The 23,719-nt window shown below is 42.8% G+C and overlaps 1 protein-coding gene across 2 annotated transcripts in view; it reads left to right on the top strand.

Moving 5' to 3' along the window:
- Window positions 1-4,265: 4,265 nt before the first annotated feature.
- Window positions 4,266-23,719, top strand: part of snap25a (synaptosome associated protein 25a) — a 32,843-nt gene continuing 13,389 nt past the window's right edge. Inside the window, exons 1-3 of one of the 2 annotated variants that reach the window (XM_037537751.1) lie at window positions 4,266-4,454; window positions 20,347-20,484; window positions 23,398-23,439. In XM_037537751.1, coding sequence (XP_037393648.1) covers window positions 20,413-20,484; window positions 23,398-23,439 — 114 coding nt within the window. In that variant the 5' untranslated portion in view covers window positions 4,266-4,454; window positions 20,347-20,412. The remainder of the gene's footprint in view (window positions 4,455-20,346; window positions 20,485-23,397; window positions 23,440-23,719) is intronic. The other variant, XM_017718442.1, reaches the window with a different exon arrangement.

Raw genomic sequence — 23,719 nt, 5'->3', positions numbered from 1 at the left:
CCTTGTATCTCTGTTGCCGGTAAGTTACTGTAAATTTACAGATGACTTTTTTCAGTGTGTTGTTTCGTTTTATCTTAGAATTATGTACACATTTGTTTAAATAAGGCCTACTACTAGAAGAAATCCAAATCAAATCAAATAAACAAAACATTGTGTAACCATTTCCGAAGTTCTCTTCAAGGAAAAAACCTATTTACAGTTGCCATCCAATACGTGCTTCAGCTGATCAATCCTTTACTTAATTAAATCAGCTGCTGCTGATGGAGTTTCACAAACATGTGTGAAGGCTGGAGTGCAGCGAGAAGCCAGGGAACCAAACCTGTGTTCTTCTAAATTCTAATATATTTCATTTGTTCCTTCTTACCTGCTGATTGCTTTGGGATTGTTTGCAGTGTGGGTTGTTTCCCAGACTGCCCCCATGTAAAACACACACTATTTCAAATTCTATCAGCAGCTACAGCAAAGGCCAGTGCAGCCACTCTACAGCCACGTTACATTACTGCCTGTTGAACAGCACAAAACAGAACTAAAGCTACAGACAGTGGAGCTCGGTGGATATTGGGAGGTGCTCTTTAAAAGACTATCTTAAAATCAGATCATGTAAATATTCCCCAATATCAGCTCGCTGTATACAACACGCTTCTACTGGTGGCTGCATGTTAAAGGGGACCCTCAGCTTTTTAAGTGTCTGCATAATCAATGACTGAGGTGTAAATAGTCATTCAGAGTGGTTTGATGTGAAACACGGTTCACCATAGAGAAACTTGCAGGCTCAGATTTCTTTACAGTGGTGCTGATAGGAACCAGGGGTCGGGATGTCTGCAACGCAAGTACAGCCTTAACCGACAGTCTGAAACAACCTACATGCGTGTTCTTTTTTATATGTAATGCTGATAATAGTAGTAAATCTGAAATAATGTATTTTCTTTGGAGACTATTTTGCTTCACAATACGCTGCATGTACCCCTCCACCATGAATGGACTGTAAAAATCCATGACAAAACTGTCATAAAACAATGTCTCAGACATCAGGCAGTGCATTTGTAGCCATTTCATGTAAAGTCTTTCTGTGAGGGAGCTTTTAGGGGCGGACAACTGGTTCCTATCACCACCACTGTGAACAATGCAGTAGTTTCTCTAGCTCAAAAATCCAACCACCTTGGGAGCCACAACATTTCACGTCAATTTTATTAAAGTAACGTTTCACCATCTTGTCTGTAAATATGTCTCAGGATGTGCTGATGTCCTACTTTAGGCTATAAAATAGGAAGACTGACTGACTTGCTCTGCTTTAAGCTTTAGCTCAGCTGTGGCTTTTTTCTCCGGCAGGAAACTGATCCTCGAAGGTAGAATAGTTTTCATGTAAAATGTCTCTTAATGTTTGAGTTTTTATGAAGCTGAAGTTGCTTCTCGTTTACCAACTAATTGTTTGAATTTCCCCTTTCCACCTTAAATGGTGCCTGAGGTGCCCTAATATAACTCACTATGTAGCTAACTGTTGCACCATTTAAGGTGAAATGGCATCATTTGAACAAGAAGCAGGCAAATATGAAACTGAGTTCAGCTTTGCGACTCTTTAGTGTCTGACAGTTTCGCGTTGCAGATGAAACATATCAGGAAACCAGCTGGAGTCATTATAAAGGCAGATAAGGCTGTTCCTCCAAATTATCGATGGTCGTCTTAAATCTTTCTCTTTGCCTTTTCATTAGCTAACATTACTAGGCTAAACTGTCTGCGTTGCTATGGTAATGAGCAGTCTGAGTGCCAACCTTCAGCGTTAAAGGGTGAATTAGCAGTTCTTCATTAACTTCATCATTGAAGACCACTTATTGTTAAACTGTGTCAAACGATCAACAGAGCTTTATATTTTACTGGAAAGAAGGATTATTTTTATTTTTACCTAAAAACCTAATTCTGCTGTGGAGCTGCAACAGGGCAGTAAAAGAGCCACGTGTTGACGACCTCTGGGCTAGAATGAAGCATTTCACACCAAACTATTCTGAATGCCTTTGCTTATATCTCGATCATTTCATTCTTCTTTTTTAAATTCCCTTATAAAAGATTACAAATGTCATTTAAAATTGCAGTATTTAAACAATTTTACACTGCGCAAGAAGAAGCACTAAAGTCTTTGACCATGTAATACTGCAGCAAGATGAAAATGATTGGTTTACATTAATCCTCTGATATTTCGTTACTTTTAAATCCTGCACGATCACGAGCCAAAACATCTGCTGTTTACAAGCAAGGATGAAACAAATGGAGCGATTAGGAGACCAAAGTGTGCTTTTCAGGTTATTGAATATCGAAACTTTAATCTGGAGGCCAATATTTGAGGAAGACAACAAGCCCTTTTCTTTAGCTGAGGTGCCACAAGTACTGGGAATGACTTCACTCAGTAAAACATGGCATATACAGCAAAGTGGCAGAGCTAACTTCATTTAACCCTCTATTGCATGAGTTATTACTTGCACATGATAAAAATGTTCTATATGTTTATAAGGCAACAATGCGCAATCGTACCATAGCACCATACAGTGGAAAAAAGCAGCATAAAATCTTATTTTTCTCTAAAAAACATCCTTTTGTTTAAAACAAGACCAAACGAATCCAACTGACACTTAATGAAATGTACTACACAATGTGTACAAATACTGGAAATGAATACAATTTCAATTGGCATTATAAGAATTCCTGGTCATGTGATGTCATCAAGTATTTGTCCCTTCAAAATAAATGACTTTTTTTCCACAATTTAATAAAAAAATTGCTTTGGAGTAAAATTGAGATAAAGTCATTGTTGCCACATGGCAACACTGTGCAACCAGAGGGTTAATAATCATCTCAAAGTTGCAACTTAAGGTAAATGTTGCCACATAAAGATACTCAAAAAAGTAGAAATCACAGAAACAAATGTTTACAATTATAATTGGTCATTTTAGCCTCGTGTTTATATAGCCTGGTATTATCAAACCAAATTCAAATCAGATTTATTTGTAGCGCATTTTACAATGGATATTGACACAAAGCAGCTTCACGGAATTCCAGAAAAGACAAAGTTTTAACGTGAATGTAAAACCCACAGGTGAGCAGCCAGGGGAGACAGTGGAAAAAGGAGAGACTCCCTCAGAGCTGAGGAAGAAACCTTGGGAGGAACCAAGGCTTACAAGGGGAGACCCATCCTCTCTGGTCAAACTACCTACAAATTATTGGCAAAAAAAAAAAAGGAGGACCCTATACATCACATATGTCTGCTGTTATGCTCTCGTGTACTGATATAGTCATAGTATATATAATGTAAGTGTATATAATGTATTAATATTATGCTCTCTGCACTCTCACAAGGTGAATCTACTTCCTTTAAAAAGGTGGTTCTTCAAGGGCTCTTTACTAAAGGCAATGGCTCTATTTCGAATCTGTTTAGAATCAGAGTTCCATTTGCACGCTTAAATAATTCTCTGTATGGTAAAATGGTTCCTCAGTGTGATGGAAAATGTGCTGTTGATGGTTCTAGACCCTTTTCCAGAAGGTTCTATATACCATATAAAACACATTCTCCAACAAGAACACTTTAATGATGCAGAATGACTTTGAGTGCTCGTGGTTGTTTATAAAACCGTTTTCTTTAATAAAGAACCCTTGAAGAACCATCTTTTTTTACATATGTAATTTCAAGCTTGTAACATAAGAAGAACCCTTTTTGGTGCTATACAGAACCATATACAACACGATTCTCCATCAATATGAAGAACCATTTTATAGTGCAAACAACCACTTAAGCACAAAGTGGTTCTGAATAGAACTCATAGTTCTAAACAGACCCACCCCCTTTGCTGAAGAACCCTTGAAGAACCATCCTTTATAAGGGTGAATAAGAATGACAGCAAAGCCACCAAGCGCTGTTCCAAGGTCAGTGGCGCGTTATAGTTATAATGGGCTGTTCATTTCATATTTCTGATGTTTTCACGTTGATGTGTGATGTTATAGGATGTTATAAAGGCTGTGTGAGCGGCTAATGACGCTGCTCTGTCCTCTCCTCGCGCTGTTGGGGTTTCACAGTATAAACGCAGAAGTTCTCGTGATCCGGGTTCAGCTAATCGCCTCGAAACGCCTTCCTTCATTCACGCGTTGTTGCTGCGCTGGTCTTTTTGTGCTGGTTTGGTGCGTGTGGTTTGGACCCCCCCCACTTCCCCCTTCACCCCCACCGCACCCCCCACCGCACCCCCCCCTTCCCCAGACTGCTATTAAAAGGCGCTGACGTCAAAGCGGCGGCCATCTTTGGCGAGGGCAGAGCTGCTCTCCATTGAAGAAGAACTGAAGGGGCATCAAACGCGCGCAGTGCCTTTGCAGCAAGCCAGTCCCAGCACGAGGGGGTCGAGATATCAGTTGTTGAGATACGCAGAGCCGTCCACTCCACCAGGCTACTGACGGCGATCCGCACAACACGGGATCAGGTAAGGACGAGCTCCGTGACGAGGACCACCCGGTCTTTTACACCATTATCACAAAACTATCACCACGAAAAGCAAACGGTGTCCAGCGGACGGAGCTCGGGCTTCGGGACCGGCTGTGTCCGTCACTGAGGGGAAACCAGCTCGTCAGAGCTCGCGCGCGGGTCTGGTCAGCGGCGCTGCTGACGGCGGCGGGAGCCGCAGAGCGGGGCTGCGTGCGGGGTTGGGAGTGCGCAGTCCGAGCCGCGCTGGGCTAATGCGCACGATGTGGGCGGTTCAGCACCGCGGACAGCGCCAGCGCCTTTTCCCCGGAGCTCCCGCCCGTTCACTCAGGAACTTCGCCGTAGCGTAAGAGCCGCCCTATCGCGCGCATCGCATCAGAGCGTCTGATTCGGGCTGTTTGTGCGGATTTCTCTGCTAATTTTTAACGTTATTATATGTTTTTTCCCCCCCTAGAATTTCATTGGCCTCGGTTCGTGCGTTTGACCATCAATCACTACCGGACAATACGGCGAACCGAAGCGCACGCGCTGTCCGAAATGCACGCGGTCTCTTAAAGGAGGTTTAATCCGCAGCCCTCGCGCTCCTTCACTGCTGACAAGCTGGCGTGACGTCGAGAAAAATACAAGCTGTATCAAAAGATCGTGAAACAAGAGTTGGGGGGGGGGGAGTCTGTCAGCACGGTAAACTGCGACAGAGAGCACGAGAGAGAGTGTAGGACTGGGAGAGAGGAGGGGGCTGCCAAAGTGGTGGTGGGTGGGGGGGCGAGAAAAGACACTCTAATCAAACTTATTGAGTGGAGCACTGAGCGCATTTATGTTTGCGGATCCCAGTTATTTCGTGAGAGAGAGTGAGAAAGAGAAGGGGGAAAGAGAGAGAGAGAGAGAGAGAGAGAGAGAGAGAGAGAAAGAGAAAGAGAAGGGGGAAAGAGAGAGAATGAGAGAGAGAGTGAGAAAGAGAAGGGGGGAAGAGAGAGAATGAGAGAGAGAGTGAGAAAGAGAAGGGGGAAAGAGAGAGAGAGAATGAGAAAGAGAGAGAGGGACAGAGAGAGAGAGAGAGAGAGAGAGAGAGAGAGAGAGAAAGAGAAAGAGAAGGGGGAAAATGAGAGAATGAGAGAGAGAGTGAGAAAGAGAAGGGGGAAAGAGAGAGAATGAGAAAGAGAGAGAGGGACAGAGAGAGAGAGAGAGAGAGAGGGGGGGGGGGGGGCAGAGAGAGAGAGAGAGAGAGAGAGAGAGGGGGACAGAGACAGTGCGGCCCCAGCCCTGCTGTGCCGTGTTTACGTGACGAGGCAGAGTGGTGGGCGAGGGGCGGGGGCCTGCACTGGCAGAGGCGCGCGGGGGCGGACGGTGGAGAATACCCGCACTGATGAGGCGTCTTCAGGCTCATCTTCACCCCGAGCTGCGCCCCGGCTGCCATCGACCACCGCCTCCATTCACACTCACACGCGCGCGCGCCCCTTTAAGCGCATTACACGCGGCTCATGACGGCCGCGCGAACACATTCACGCCAAAGTCAAATCCCCCCGAAGTAGCCCGATGTTCGCCCCTCGGGAAAAAAGACGGTTCTTTAGTTAAAGGGAAGGGTTCTATTCTGAACCATGGCGTGGATAAATGGTTCTCCAGATTGATGGAGAACGTGTCCCATTCGGTTTTGGAAAGGGTTCTTCTGTTGTTACAAGCTTGACATCGGAACCCTTCTTGGTACTAGAGAGAACCATTTTTCCAAAAGCTTCTGTACAGAACCAAACACATCCTTCATCAACCCGAGGAACCTTTTAATCGTGCGAACGGTTCTATTTAGAACCTCTACCGTCTTTTTAACGCGTGGCAGCCTCGTTTTCGCAGGACGGTCCGGTCAGCAGCGCGTTGGGCAGCGTCCGAAAGCCTGCTGCAGATGCTCCGTCTCGGTCACGTGCCCATTTCCTTCACCTGCATATGCTGCCTGTTTTCATCACAGCGTTTTAGGACCATCTCGGCTTTGAATGATGATCAGTCATTCAGAGCGAACGGGAAACCAACAAACCCCCCTCTTAAACGAGCTCGATGGTCGCATCTTAACGAGCTTTGCTTAAACATGGGCATTAAAAGCCCCGGCATCGAAACTGCGTCATTCCGAGGGCGCGCTGTAGCCCTCCGGTGTGTCTGGCCCGTCGCGATCGAGAGGCACGTTGGCGTTTTGCTTGTTTGGCACGGCTGGTGCATCTGGCGCTTTAATGCGGATCAACGCTGCAGAGCTGCTGGGTCGCTCCCTGAAGAACTGGTGACTCATGATAGAAAGATCAGCTACTTTAACGAACACATCCATCGATGAAACATCCGTGTAGCTCTTTTTAAAGGGGTCTTCACTGACAGAGGCGAGCACTGGCGTTGTTATGCGTACTGCGCCATGGCGCTGGACCATCCACAGGCTGCATGTCACTGAAAATGGGGGTGGATTCGACTGTATTTACCTTTAAAACGAGCAGCCTGTCATGGAGTAGAGACTCTCTCACCGCCTTAATGCGACGAGGCTGAAGCTGGCTGCTCATTCCAGTTCCCCGTTCCACCTTAAATGGCCAGAATGTGACTGCTACTGCACCATTTAAGGTGGAACGGTGAATTCGAATGAGAAGCTTCGTAGCATAGACGCTGAAAACACTGAAAGCTGCTTAAAGTCCATGGTTGTGTGAACTGTGTGCTTTTTTTGCTGATGGGTGGCGTTTGTGCTGACGTCGAGGGAATATGACGCATGCAAATGAAAACTACACGATATATTTACCTGCTTCATGCATTCACTGTGTTTTCTGCAGGTTCTTCTTACCTAAAGTTAGCATGAGAAGACTAATCACTAACACACAGGGGCTTCCAAACCACATCAACAGCAGCACATGATCTGCCGAGCAATATAGCAGCATGATTGGCTCCTTTATCGAATCCATAAAATAACCACCGTCATTTGTTCCCCTGAGCATTTCAATAGGACCGAGTGTTGGCTTGTTGTGATAGTATGTATATACGTGGCCTATATGTGGCCTATTTGAACACACCAGCTATGCAAAATGCAAGGCCCAGGTCACTAGTGAGCAGCCCACTGAGGTGTGAGTGAGTAAGAACGGGATAAATATGGCCAATCAAAGACGCAGGAAGAATCCTACTATTACTGAAACCCACAAGACTCTAAATTGTGCTCCTCACATCACTTCAGAACACCCTTTATGGATTTACTTGAGCCCTTACATGCATTCTGTTGCTGAAAAGGTTGAAAAACAATGCATTTTCCTTCTGAGCCGCGATGCATTTCAGAGTGAGACGCTGTATCAGGGAGGGTCTCTGAGCTAGCTGAGCATGTCTCTTGATGGGGGTGGTGGGAGGAGGTGAAATGTTATAGGTTACGTTATATATATATATAACCAATAAGGTTAGTATTATTTGTCTCTGCCACTTGGTGCATGGTAGCATTACATGTTGATGGTAAAATACAGGAAAACAACATTTTGTCTTTTGCATAGCAGGATAAGATGGTCCAGAGATGTGAACTAACAAGGTAAAAAATAAGTTACATTGACTTGAATGGGTAAGCATCCTTCTGATGTCACTGCATGTTAAAGGCCATTAAGTCTGTTGTTGGACCTCGTTAATGCTGTCTGTCCATCCAGTTCAGATGCAGCAGCTGTAGTCAAATCAGTATGAATTCATATCCAAACCAGTTAAAACCACTCAGTATGTTAAAAGCGCATTAAATTGAGCATCACTTTAAATCACTGCCTTGCATTCTTGCTCATGATCTTTAATACCTATTTGCAACGATTTTGCATTTGCCATATGGTACAATTCCACATTATTGAGTGGTTTAGAAAGGATCGTTAACAGGCAACCTTCATATATTCATATACAGCTCATTTGTAATATACCTTCTAATAGACCATCATATTCCTGTGATACATACGTAACTGTTTCCCCTCGTCTTTACTTTCCTATCACCCTCTCAGACCATAGCTGTCTAAACTTTGATTAGGGCCTTATCTCACAGATAGCTGATTAGCCTGTTGTGATGGTGGGGGTGAGTCCGGTGGGAGGCGTAGATCTTCACAGGTGGTCCAGATGGTCCTCTTTTCCTTCCTTTCATGACCTCATAATTTGTAATGGTCTGCATGTGAGCCCACTCTTCAATCTCACTCTTATAACTACATAACCTACACATTAGTTGGTTGATAGTTATTCAAATCATGTATTTAATACTTTATAGTAGGTATGGAGTATTGTGTCATAGCATTAGTTGGCCTGCAGTTTAAGGGGTGAAGGGGTCTAACGTTTTCAAATTGAGCTTGTATTAAATCATTAAATTTGTATTAGTTTACAAGCTCCGTCGACTCCTGCTGCCACGTCTGTTATATTAGAGCAGTTGGGGGAGGTCTACATATGTTTAGGGAGGTCTTCTCTATCAGTGCCCTCTGGTCAGACTATGCAGCTGTGATGCAGTGGGTGTTCATGTCACGACTTCCCCCACCCTCTGCTTTTTTAATGATGCCTCGCTATGCTGTTCCTCCGTCTCACACCGCAGAACTCACTTGCCGCACGCACAGCAGTGAAGAAGATTTTTTTTTTTTTTTAGGATTGTCTCCAAGTCCGCTCTTTCCATCCCCTACTTATCAATGCAGCTGAGGAACCACTGTTACAGAGAACATCTAGCACAAAACAGCACCTATATCAGTCATTTCGGAGACTTGCAGCATGACCGTTTGTTTCAAAGCAGTAAAACCTTCTTCACCATGATATCATTCAGGCTATGATTCAATTCATTTAAAATGGCATCCAGAGAAATCTGCAACATTTTCATGCAAGGCTGCGACGCTGGACCCTGTGAACCAGAAAACATGGTCAGCTGCATCAGGAGAAATTCTTAAGGCAGCCTTTTTAAAATAAGGCTGCTTGTTTTAGCCTTCCTCAAAGCAGTCTGACGGACATAATCAAGCATCTGTCACAAAGACTACTGAGAATGAACAGATGAGCGAAGAGGGAAAATGAAAAAGCAAAGAGAAGATGGATGACCGAGCAGAGAAGCCAGAAGAGTGAAAAAAGACAATATGTGCTGCATAATCAGCTTCTCTGCAGAAAGAAGCCTCTTTGTGGTCCTGTTCTCATTCAGTACTCGTTCTAAAATCCAGCAAATATTGACAACACTGAAGACTGATTCAAGCCAGGGAAGGAGAGAAGGGGGCATATGGTGGACCAAGTGTGGATCAACAACTGCCCACATCAGATTAAGAGACGTCACTGCCGTTAATAACAATACGGTCTTAAAACGATTATATAAAAGTGGGATTAGCTAAAAGGCAAAGTTTTCACCTGAGCCATTTTACTAGCCGGTGTAAGACTAACAAACTTCAATGAATCAGTCAAATACCATCCTTGACCTTGGGTCATCTCCTGCTCTGCCCTGCTGGTATTTGCCTCTTGCTTTTTGAACATTTAAAAGGAGACTGGGATTGATATCTTTGGAAGGCGCAGTCATGATATAGCATGTGCCCGTAGGTCAAGGCAGTGTGTATGTGAGAGGGCAAGTCCACTTGACTGAGCTCTGTCACGGGCCGCACACCCGTCTAAAGCCTGTGTGCCAGGGATTAAAACACCATCCGCTAATCCCTTCCTCAATGGGCACGTTAGCCACCTAATCTGTGTCTGTCAACATGAGCATGCTAGGCCTTCAAACGGACCATTTCTTGGTCGGTTGTGTTCTTTACATTTAGTTTCTATCCGGTCAGATTCACGTATGCACTGTGTTCATTCTAATATCTATTGGTCCTTGGAAAACATTAGCATTTGGACCACAGTTACAGTTTATTCATAAATGCATGGAATTACAGTGCTGTGCAAAAGTCAGAGACCACCCTTCTTTTGTTTAGTTTCCAGTCAAGGACAATTGAATCATTTTTCAGGGAATATTTCTGAGGACATAACTTGCTTGGCTACTGAGGAGGAAAGTGAAAAACTGAAACTGAAGTCTGAAATGGAGGCAGAGAGCTGACACATTAAATACTAAAATGTCTGATACTATATTTAGTTGTTGAGGCTTCTGTCTAATCTACTATTTGTTTTTTTGCTTCTTTTCCTGATGCTGAGAATGGAATTCATGGCCATTTTGTGTGGAAATTAGATAAACAAAGCAAGGACTATGTTTTGCACAGTGCTATACATTTTAATATTGTTTCTTTGGTATTTTATCTTTCGGCTAAAGTGTAATCAAGCTGAATCGATTCTGTGCTAGAGTTCTTATTTACCCAGCATCACCTACATCCATAGCATCAAACAAACACGAGTTTGGCACAGGTACAATGGCACTTTCTTCAAAAACAGTACAATTAGATGAGACATTTATCAGATCAGATATTTGCATTACAGACCATTCTCCTGAGGAGACGTGCACTGATTAGGCTGCATCGATCTGAAGCACCATCCTATTTTAGATGACATTAGCGCAGGCCCAAAGACTGTCCATTGTTTACAAGTGTGTAATGTTGTGGATTCATGCATAAAATGGCACAATACGCTAAACAGTAACTCGATAATGATGCAGTCAAGGTGTGAAATACAGGAGGTCCTGTCCTGGGGGGGTCTGGGACCCCCTAATTAACCTCTTGGGCGCCCTGAATGTCTCAAAATCAAAATTCTGGAGGGAAAGTTCATTGTTTATCCTGCTTCACCCACAAACAGCGAGCTTTGTTGTTGGTATTCCAAACTAACTAGCGCAGCAGCACTGCTCTGCCTCAGGATGGCGCTGTAGAAAATTGGGAATCCAAGTGTAACTATGGGGTTACCCGGGGTACCTCTGAAAAACTTTACAATATGCCACACTATATCTGTAAAACTTGCCCAAACTCCGAAGAGTTTGGTGGAAAGAATGAACTATCATTAATTTCTCAAACAGAAGACAAATAAGGAGATATGTAAAATCTCAGTTAATGTGTGAAAGACCATGTTACTAAACAAGAGCATTTCCAAAAAGGAATTGTTAAACCAAACCTTTTGTTACCATTGAAGCTAGCATCATCACTGCTTTGGTGACTGAGTTAGCAGCCAGCCAATGCTGGAGTAGCCAGTCAAACCCACCCCCCACCCCCCATCCCCAACTGTCTCCCTGAACTAAATTCCTATACTGCTGGCACAACATGAATTAGTTTCAATCAGGTGGAATCACCCTTTCATTTTTTTGCACATCAACCTAATATGACATGTTCTCCTGCTGAGGCCTGGAATTGACCACCATACCACCATATGGTGGCCACCATACTGTCCAGAAAGCAGAATCTCGGGGACTGCAGCTGATCCGTAAATGATGTCAAAGCAACCACTGATTGATTTACTCACATATTGATTACATGGAATAAGATGAAGAGAGCAGATGGATGGAAATGAAGGGCTCCTAAAACATATATGCAGCATTCACTTACAGTAGACTACGTTAATGTTCTGTAATGCTGAGCTTCTGCTGAGCACAGGCTTTATCTGTTCGTGTGCCCTGGCTTTTGGCCTCCCTAATTGCCTTTTAATGTCTTTCTTTTTTTCTTTTTTTTACTGCTCCTGAAATATTTATCAGGCAAAGATGCCATGACGTGAGTGCCCCTGCCTGCTATGGCTTTCAGGTTGGAGCTTAAAAGCCCCTGAGCTCTTGTGTTTGTTTTCTCAAAACACTGCTTGCAGGCATAGTATCATTGTTCCAGCAGTCTGGATTTTTGCCTTTCAGTGTTGACCTGAATTACCTTCATCGGTGCTCTTGATAAGATGCTAATGCAATTCATCTTGGCAACATGTAGGTCATGTAGTGTAAACAGAGAGATGTGTACAAATACAACCGTCCACACAGTTGCTTGTAAATGATGTATAAAAAAATATAAAAGTGTAATCCAGAGGATGCGTCCTTTGAGGATGAGGGTGTGGCATGTTTATGGGAGGAAGGGACGAAGAACAGCCGGAGGGAAATTCCATCACATTTTCATGGTGCATTTGGGAACATAAAAATGGATTGATGTGCTTGCTCCTGTGGAAACCTCACTCCTCTGCCATTTCCTTTTTTTTATTGCCACAACACCATGAAGCGGCAATAAAAAGACGAGAAGGTCACGCTTTCAATTTTAAACAGCCTGCTAAGGTTGCACAACTGTAACAAGCGAGCTTGGTTTCTCCCCTCCTCAACAAGACCCCCAACCCATCCTTGTCATGTTGCGCTCATCGCTTGTCGCATCTCTGAGGTTCTCTGAGGCAGCAGGGAGAGATGAGGTGGGGGGCGGGTTGGGAGGCTCATGTGTGCTTTAATAGAAGTGCCGTTAGTTGAGGTTAGATACTGCAGTGGGACCTGCAGAATGAGCACAGATGGGCTTGTGAAAAGAACCCTTGTCAGATCAACTGAACAGGCACTAAGACCCTCACTGAATCAACAGCCCTCTCCAGTGGACACAGCGAACAGGCTCAAGGCATAAAAAGTACCGCATCTGCTTGGGCCGGTGACGCAGCAACATAAGAGCACAGAAACAGGAATAAAGGCTGATGATTTTGAACACAGAGTGCAAAATTGGTGCTATTGAGCAGTGAAAGCTGTATGAAACATCTTGTGCCATTGAAATGTCACAGCATATTCCCAAATGCAGCATAATTAAGATTAGTCACCAGGCATTGTCAGCGGCCTGAATTCACAGCTCTGTGTTTCAGAGACTGGATAGTCTTGCCTGCCTTGAGAAGATCTTGAAAGCATTTTATGTTTCGGGCTGTTATAATCAGTCTGGCGCACTGTTAGTGTACCTTATAGATAAACAAACATTTACAAGGCTCACTGACTTTCACTTCAAATGCATTTCACTTAGAATCACTTTAAACAGATGTCCTACAAGTGTTTCAGAGAGACAGTACACTGCTGGCCAGTGTCCTCCAGTGATGCAATTAGGTTCATAAATGAGCGAGACTGGATCAGAATTGGCAGCGTAGACTTATGGTATTCCCTCACGCAAAGAGACGACCAGGAGACTATGCCAGCATCTTAATGTGTATGAAGGAAGGTATTGGAGCGACTACTCTGGCATACTGAAGGCTGTGTTGTGCGCTCAAGTATTAGCAAGACTGAGGTCATTCTTTTTTGATTACGGGTGGCTTGGAGCGCTGGTTCTTCAGTAGGTTTCCATCAAAGGCATGGACATGGGCACCAGCATAATGGTCATAGCCAGTAGGGCTGCCAAACTGTGGTCCACACAGGACATGTGATTTGGCCTGGTAGGAAGTTGCTCTAACTTTACCCCCTTACCCAACAACACAACAAGCACATTTTCACTCTATGCTCTTGAAAATAAGGGTTATACAGTGATTCCTTAGTAAAAATAATGGTTCTATGTATATCCATTAATACTCAAAAAAACATTTGCATGCTTAAAGGGTCATTTGCATCATGGAAGCGTTCTTCCGATTGATGGAAAATGTGTTATATATGCTTCTGTATAGAAGCTGTTTGATAAGGGTTCTTCTGTTGTTACAAGCCTGACATCACAACAATAGCAGAACTCTTTTGGTGTCGTATAGAACCCTCATTTTCCATTTAAATTGTATTTTTGACATTGTTTAGTAACAAAATGTGATTTTTTTTTGTGATGACAGAAAATTATATCTAGAAACCCAATGATTATCCAAATAAAGCCAAGATGTTTTCCTTTTTTAAGCCAAATGGCGTTTCTAGTGCAGAGTATTCAAGGTTAACTATTTGACATGATTTTGGTCCCTCAGTTTGATGCCTGTGTGGGTCCATCGCCGGCTGAATTATGATGAAAGAGCTGTAATTCAGAGAAAGGAACTGTCATCTTCAATGGCCTTAAGTTGATAGCTTGAACTAAACGGTAGGAAATCATGCTTCACAAGATTCGTCTTCTGAAGCATGTCCAGTATCATCTGTCGGCAGAGGGGGGTTAATCTGTATCAGCATACGTAACGCAAAAAAGGGCGGTATCATGACCCGATTTCAAAGATAATCCCATAGGACGCGTCTGTTTCCTCAGACTCGAAGATTTAGAGGTCAAACATGAAGAGTTCATCGCCTTCGAGGGGATTTAAGGTGAACTCTGAGCCTGAGCAGGCGAGACAGAGTGCAGACAACGAGAGGAGCAGTCCGGTTCTGTTATCACTGAAGAGCTGTTTCCGTGTAGCCGTGCTTGGAAGAAGAAAAGATGAATTGCTGCAGCAGAGACAGAGACTGTGTTTTAGGGAGGGAAACACAAAATGGCAGCCGGTTCAGGCTGAGGAGCAGCAAGCACTCCTGCGCAGAGAGGAGCCTTTTTTGACTGGCTAGGTGTCAGACTGAGCGCAAGCGTTTCACACCTCTGACTGCTGCAGTGCTCCACACAATGCTTTTAGAACCAGCACAGGCCTCTTCCTCGTCTTTCTCATCTCGTATTTACGAAGCATCTTCAGAAATAATCATTCAGTGTGGCGTTTCTGCGAGACCTCAGTATTTCAGCTTACCTCTATTAGTATCAGTTAATAACTGAACATTTTTGCATAATTTAATGGTTAAAGTTATTGAGAGTGGTTTAATGTTTAAAGGTGACATTCCAGAAAAAGTTACCAAGTCAGAATTATTCATAAAGGGTGGTAGCAGGAAATGTTTAAGGCCTCTAAAAGCTCCCTCACAGAAAACTACTACATGAAATAGATATGAATATGCTGCCTGAATGGTCTGAGACATTGTTTTACATTACTTTTGCAATAAAGATTTGGCCTAAAACAGGGGTCTTTAATTAAAATTCAGTAAGGTCCGGTTAGGGTTAAATTTCCTTAAGCAAAGGTCCAGAACATCATAATGTCTAAATTGCACTATGACTCAGTGCCATATACTGTAAACCAAAGTAGCCTAGTAGGAATATCAACATCTTATACAGTCGACAACTGAATATCAAATCAAATAAAGTACAAGACAACGTAAAATAACTTCCCTCTAGCTCACTTTCTTCTCTGACTGCTGTTTCTCGCCTCGTCCTTCCCCTGTGTGGCGTCACTCACTCAAGTCTCAGCGCTCATCGTAGTGCACAGATCTGATTGGATGAGTAATGTCATGTGTGATATTTACAACACATGCGATTGGTCTGTGAGTCTCCTGGGCCGCTAAAGCTAGTTACGCTGATTAAAATAGGACCACCCTGTGGAAAATTAAATAATTCTCCTTAGTTTATCGGTTGAAGGTCCAGGTCCGCACAGGGCAGCATGTGGGTCTGGACTCGGACCGAACATTTTTACATACAGAATCTCCAACGACATGAGCAGGTTTTAGATACTGGTTAAAAGAACTTTGTAGTAGACATCACAACCTCTGGTTCCTATCACCACCACTGTAAAGAAATTAAAATGGATATGTTTCTGTACAGTGAACCCTCTCACACCAAATCACTCTTAATGACTTTGTTTACATCTCACAGACTGAATTATGCAGAAATTATGAAAAATGGGTGGAATTCCCCTTTAAGGTGGCTCTCAGTCAGATGTTAATGGGGGCAGGGAGAGTCTACAGTGATACTCCAGGACAAGATGAATAACCACTGGGTTGAGGCTAGGACTAAGCAGCTGTCTAGCTAAAGCTTCATGCTCTCGAGGACAGCACATATAAAGGAACGTGTTGCTTTGTTGTGGTAAATCTAACCCAAGTTTTTGGGTTCCAGTATTTGTTTTTATTTGTAATATTTTAATGCAAAACTTTTTAATGAAAAGATTTGTCTGAAACCCTGCAGAGCAACACATTCCTAGGATTTTTTTTTTTTTGAAGTGTTGCATTTATATTTTTGTTCGGTATATTACCTGATTATTTATTACTTGTCAAAACAATAATTTTATTATAAGTTAAAATCATTTCTGACCAGACTATTGACATCATGAGCATGTCACAGGCCCCAAAATGCCCATGTGCACATACTTGTGGACCACTGCACTATAGAGAAGAAAAACTTACAAACTCACATTGATATTTTCTGTTTTGTAGGGTCATTGTTTTAAGTTTCTAAACGGACTGGTTGAGGTTAATGAGCTTTTTATTTGAAAATTCTTGGAAACTGAATAAATTATATAACTTATGTTCCAGTGTTTTGAATGGCTGATGTACTGAAGCAGTACTTGTGGGTCAAGGCTGATCTCCCATATTTTCCACGTACAGGACAATGCCAGTGTAGATACATACAGATTCATAAAATGTTGAATGTCGGACTAGATCGACTTGGATTAGCATTATAGGGAAATATAAAATTGATTTTTGTGGGGTTAAAAATGCAGCAAAATGAATAAATGAAAGATATATTTGCACATTAGCCCTGCACCAAATTTTAGTTTGAAATATCACTCAAATCTAAACATCTGTCCAGAGGTGATAAATTTTTTTAAGTAATTATCTGCAGAAATTGCTATGATTCTGATACCATTGTGCATGCCTAGTGTCCACTTCCACTCTTTGTCCTTCATCACATTTCAGCATTTGGGCAGTTTGGTCAGGGGATGACCAAACTGCCAGCGTGTGTACATCAGTGATGTGACGCACACCTCAGCTCAGAGGTGAAATGAAATTTGCGCTGGTATAGTGATTTTGGTTGAACATGGGTGTCTGGGGAGTGGGATCAGGATGGACATGTTTACTGCCAGCCTGCCATCACTATATATGGAAGAAATAATGACAGCTGTCAAGGGACTGGAAATGAGAGTCTGTGTATTTTTTCATCATAGCACACTGGATGACTATGTTTCACAAAATGACATCTTTTATGACTCCAAGGTGGCATAATGACATACTGGCGACAACAGTGACTAAATAATGCATACTTAATATTGCCAGATCGTGATGCTGTATGTGTTATTCCACTGCCATCTGCCAAGTGAAAGGGAAGATTAATAAACCTGAAATGTTTACAATGTCTAAGTGAAGCAGGATTTAATATAGCCCACTTCACTATACCGTGACGAGTCTGTCCTTTTATGCCATTATGTGTGTTCAATGTGTGTGTGTGTGTGGGTGTGTGGGTGTGTATGCACTCCTCTGAGGAGCTATCCTCTCTCTGTAGAGAACACCCACTGGGCTCTGGCTGAGATCAGGTCAATGCGTCAGAATGGGGGTTTCATCTCTAAACTCCGGTCGCTCTGTTCTCTGGCCCTCCGTCGATGGAGGAGGACAGGATATGATGACATAGCAGTGGCGTAGGTAGATTTTAAAGAGCTTCAAAGAGAATTGACTATGTGAACAACTAGATTGAGGTGCGCAATATCTGTCTTATCCACCTACAGCAACTTTACATGTTTAATCTAGACCAAGGGTCTCCAACCCTGCCTTCCTGCCTAGTTCCAACCACAATGTGCCAAACCTGCTCCAGCTAATCAACTGCTTCCCAAGTGCCTGATTGGCTGGATCAGATGTATTATAGCTAAGTGAAGGGCAGGGCAGCTTATTGGATACAGGTTGGAACTAAACTCTGTAAGAAGGTATCTCTCCAGAGACCACTGATCTAGAGCCATTTATTAAATGAAGATTGGTGTGATGAAGGTAGAAATGTCCAAACACAGAATTTGAAATCTTTTTAGAATATTTGATAACATCAGACCGAACGGTTTAAACAGCACAACAGCCTCTTCAGGACTGCAAATAACCGCTTTACGCTGATGTTCAAAGCATGGTATCCAGGAATTTTCTCAGAAACCATGTCAATGCAAATGCTCCAATTTCTCAATGACCTTTCTTTCAAAGAGACCAATCTAGCAGCAAATGAGCAGATTTGGTTTGACTCATCCTACATTGCATAAGAGGCAGAACGAATTAGTGCCAGTTGAGTGCAGAAATCTACAGAACAACTGGGCGCAACCATCACCAAAACTGGCCAGGAATGGGCTTTTTCAGTCACTTACTGCCATTCATTCAGAGTTCGGTCTTACTGTGGAGGCCCATATCAACCAGATGAGCTTCTGCAGGATGAGAGATAAAGGGCGGAGTAGCAGGAGGAACAGGATGAAAAGATGGGCACTTCAGCAGCTGTCGAGCAGGGATATAATGGGGCAGTAAATTAGTCGAGAATGAGTCTGGGGGTTTCACTGACCTAGATAAGACTCGACGCTGATGTTGATTTTCTCAGCCAGTTGTAGAGGGACTTCATACAGTAGGTAACATGGAGCAGTCAAAGATGTGGCACTTCTTCCTCCATCTGGTTTGGGTTCAAAGATTTGCTCTTCTCCGATGTATTTAATGCTCAACCTGAATACTTCTTGCTGCCTCAGCTTATTTTAAGCCCGCCATCAGCTGATGTTGTTTTAAATACATTTCCTCAGTCACTGGCCAGTCAATATGCCTTGTTCTTAGGGATTTTGTTGAACGCTTCGTAGTATAACTAAAACTCATTGTAGAGATTAAATATCACCTTGTCATGAAAAGCAATATGACGAAAGAAGTGGTCAATCAATTAATGGTCAGCACCTGTATGTACTGTATGAAGCATATGTGATGCAATAGTTCTACTGCTACATTTTGCTGCTGTCAGAACAAAACCTTTTTTGGCATTTTTCAGTTTTTGACACGATTTGAAAGTACCCTTGGTCCTATACATTGTGTGCAAATTTCCTGATGAATGGACCAATGGAAATGACCCAAAATGACTTGGAAAATTGACTTACATTAAAAGTAAAGTATGTTTTTTCCTTCTCCTGTAAAGTTATATTTTGGAGATACAAGGTTTTGGTCCAACAACAGCGATTTGTTGGTCAAAATGAATGTTTGGTGACTTGTTTAAATTGCGTAGGCTGAACTGGTTTCCTGATGCCTCACTAAAAGAGAAGTTGACCACATCTGAAGGTTGAAGTGTGATTAAGGAGATGCCATCCTGCATCCTCTGTTGTGCAGTGAAAGGTCAGGCCGCCGCATTAAGTCTAATTGCTCGAGTTTGGGTTACGCAATTAATGGGGGCCACGCTCTTCTTTTATAACATCTTTAATGCCTTTGTAGACCTAATTTGATTTTTAATTGTGAAGGCATCGTCTGAAGGGAACTGTTTATGTAATACTGCATAGCTGTTCCTCATGTTTCACTTGCAGACTGCAACATGGTATTCCTAACATACTGCTGATGCACAGTACTTTCATTCCTGAGCTACTCTGTATATATGTAGAATGCTTTAAGTGGGATGTTAAAACTGTTTTTGGGGCCAAAAAAAAAGATGTCCAGCAAGCTGTTCTTTACATACCCTGGGGATATCCTACTAACCGGCTGTCAAGCAATGTCCATGACGTGAAGAAAGCTAGCACTGATGGTACACCAAGTTCCTCAGGGTTGAATTTTTATCAGCTGAGCTCGACAGTCATGAAAACGCTTGTTACAATCCCACTCATAGAAGCGACTGGTCTTCTCTTTTCTTGATATTTAGCTCTCTGCTGCTCTATAAACTCAGTCAATGTTGGCATGGAGTCATTATTTTATGAAACTGGCATGTATATGGCATGTATAAGGACCATGTGAGAAAACAGTAGGTTTCTCTGAATATATGAGTGTCTATCTATGACATTTAATTAGCCTGGATAAATTAAACGGCTTAGTTATGATTATAAATCTAACCGACCTCTGTAATTCCTAATCCTGAGCTGGTGAGTGAATCTATGTTGGTATGGGTCTAAAGAAGGGACAGCATAGGCTTCAAATGCCATGCTTACCCTTCTAAGCCTTTAAATCCCACTTGTGCAGACTATACTGGCACCACTCCTCACAAATCAATCACCATTTAGAAGAAACGGCTGTAGATGTCCGGTCAAGTGATCTGTCATCATTTAGGATCCTTTTGAAATGCTGACTGAAGGGCAATGGAAGAATTACTGAAGAGTTCTACGCTGTTCTGTGAATCGTATCATGCATTTGTTTCTCTCTTTCTCTCATTTCTCAGCCCTTCCCGGACTCCCAGTAGATCTTCCCAGTTGGAGACCAACTCCACCTACTCCATCCAGCAGCCATGGCAGATGACGCGGACATGCGCAATGAGCTGTCAGATATGCAGCAGCGTGCTGACCAGCTGGCCGATGAGGTGAGGGCCAGTCACTCTATGCTTGTGCAGTCATCAAAGCACTCTCTGTAGCTGTTACTGACTAATCAAGAAACACAAGTGAGACCACAGGCATACTGATAGGCCAAAACGAGCAGGAGCTGTGAAGTATGCTATTGTAATACTTCAATTTTTTCAATTGTGAGGTTGCATGGAGATGGATAAATTTAACTTAAGAAGGCATTCAAACATTCCATGAAAGTAAATTGCATGGATTACCAATGCGTAAAAACAAATAGCACACAATCCCAATCTTACACTGTTTAGTTGATTATCACTGTGCTATATATATATATATATATAGTCAGCTGTAAAGATGCCTACCGTACCATGTTCTACTAACTGTGCAGTGATAGCCTCACTGGTTTTGGACTACCAGCTTTGCCAGTGGAATGCTTTAGGCTGTTAATCATTTCGCATCCTCTGCAGAGGGATGGTTCAGATGGATCGTAGACCCCTGAAATTGGTCATCATTCTATAGTTAGTGTCAGGCCTAGATTATGAACTACAGGTCTAGGCAGACTTTGTCTATGAGAGAAATGAATGGCATTTTTTCAAACAGGGTACATTTTGTCCTAAGCATATTTTGCTTACCAGAGGGCATGATGGAGCCATTTTTCGAAAAACATTCATTTCTCTGAATTAAGAGGCCACTAAACAGCCAAAATGTGGTTATTGCTACATGCAAGCTCACACTGCTGCACACTAAACTGATATCATAAAACAGGCAACCTCACCAAAACACCCAACGCAAACCAGTATGTTTTGTCAAATGGGGTAGTTAAGTTGCTCTGGCAGCAGTAGCCAACAGTTTGAGAAGCTGATGTTAGTATATAATAGTGTTCAATGGTAGACTTTTTTTTGTGTCATTCCAGTGAGCAGCAGTGTGAGCTTGCTTGTAGGTAAACAACCTCATAATTCAGACGACATTTTTCTTGGAGAGAAAAGCAGCAAAAACCAGAATTTGTAATACAAGTTTGATGGTGACTATTGGAGTTTTCAGGAGTCAGTATTCAGGAGTCTATTGCAAGCTCTGTTTGTTTACTTCATTCATGTGACAGATTTCTGGTTTCGTATCTTCTCCAAGCTGTGACTGTGCAACTGACCCACGCATGTTTGGATGTGTGTGCAAGTGTGTCAGGTGTAGGGAGGGTCCACCTGCACCCAGGCTTACATAATGCTGCAGCTTTGTGTGTGAAGAGTGTATATGTGTTTGTGTGTGTGAGAGAGAGAGAAAGAGAGAGAGAGAGAGAGAGAGAGAGAGACAGATAAAAAGAGAGCTGGGTCGGTGTATGTGTGTTTGCCTGCGCAGTCCGAGCTCCTGTGGTGCTTCTTTCTGCCGCTCCACATTATGAATCATCTTCACAGCTGAGCAGAATATTAAAATGCCAGTGCAACACAGCGACATGCTGCAAAAACATTTTGCAGCTCTCTCATCTGGAGAAAGCAGGATTCAGCTTCCTCACACACAAACACACACACACATAGACACACACTCAATCCTCAATGTCTTTCACCACAGTGTCAAAGCCCAGGAAAATGCAATAAAAAATCTGTATTTGGTCTTAGTCAAAAAGCATCGGCAGGAAAACTGTAGGCCTTTTTAACGTTGGCCATTTTGGATTGTCCTCATCTGACTGTGAAGCGGGGGTGTCTCTCAGCAGGCAGTGAGGCTGTGCTGGGAATGGGGGGGTATGAGTTCCTGGCATAGGCTCTGTTCTTCAGGATCCTAGGGTGTGGAAAGCTACAGTGGGTCTCTCAAGTACTCGCTCAAAGCCTATCCTGTGATTTTCCTACAAAAAAAAACTGTAGAAACACAATAAGAAACTATAATATTGCTATAGTGTTGTATAAGACGTCTATAATAACCTGCACTACATTCACTTCCAAGTAATGCTCCTTTAGTACTAGGGGTATAACAACACACTTGGCACATGACTGGTTTCATGGTATTTTGAAAAAAAATTGAATTAAGGACAAGTGTAATAAACTTGAATCCATGAAGTGTAATAAACTGTGTCCAAATTTACTAGGAGTCCTGTCGGAATCATGTACAAATTCCTGTTGCATTAGCATTGCTCTTTTTTCTAAGGCAGAACAAATCAATCTGCAGTGGCTTTCTGAAAACAGGAGCCATGAAAATAAAACATGAAACAGTATTAGTCATGCAAAATGTTGCTGTGTTGACTCTGAGATAAACTCAAGGTGAAATTCATAAGCAATACTCCCCTTTTGGAGATCACTCCAAATTCACAAACAAAAATTCCATGGAAGGATTGCACAATTCCATACGTAACTTTTCTGCGTGCAGGTTGCAAAACGGTAGGCCCTAACGTCAACCACTCACTGCTTTTTATTATTTTTTAGATACAAACACTTAGCTGGTTGTGGCCATTTGCACTTGAATGCCTTCTTCGATCCAAAGTCTATAAGGACTTCCATCCCCTCTGCTCTCCACAACGATCCTTTCCTTAGCCATCATGAAACTTGAAAGGGGAAGTGGCGTAATAAGTCAAAGCAGTCACCTTACAAAATGAACCAATCATGCAACTCGCACACGGCGCTGGATAGCTTTCACGCTCGCAGAAGGCCGCGCCAGAGTTCACTGGAAACAAATCCCAGACACCTGATTTCAAGAGAACCAGAGATCGGTTCTCTGGACCACACCAGGGCTCGAAAACAGCAACATTTGACCGAACTCACAGAGCAATTGGAGCTAGTTCCAGAGAAACCTCTAGTGTGAAAACACCCTTACTGTTGTAAATCATGCTAACTGCTTTCTCATTGATTAGCCTGCATTGTCACTATCTTCTCTGCTCCTCACACATCACAGGTCATGATCTTTATCTGCTGGATTTTGCTTCCTTTTGTAATGTTTGCTTTCTCTTTCCACAGTCACTGGAGAGCACCCGTCGTATGCTGCAGCTGGTAGAAGAGGTAAGTCCTTTAACACACAAACTACCCTCAATATTATAAATATAGCCATGGCTGCAGAACAGTGAGGACAAGATGGCATTTTAACTGGCATTTTTTACTAAATATTAGTTACAGTATTTCTTAATGCTACCTCTCTAGGCTCTTTTGATGCTAGCTAGCAAACGTAGCTATCTGAGTGGAAAGGAAGGGGTTTGTTGAGTTACATTACATTAAATGCATAGCGGTTACAATATATGTTGTAAGTATGGTAAGTCAATGGATACTAGAGACAGTGGCTTGT

This window comes from Pygocentrus nattereri, chromosome 4, assembly GCF_015220715.1.
Source record: "Pygocentrus nattereri isolate fPygNat1 chromosome 4, fPygNat1.pri, whole genome shotgun sequence".
Lineage (NCBI taxonomy): Eukaryota > Metazoa > Chordata > Actinopteri > Characiformes > Serrasalmidae > Pygocentrus > Pygocentrus nattereri.
This window is presented reverse-complemented; position numbering and strand designations above follow the sequence as displayed.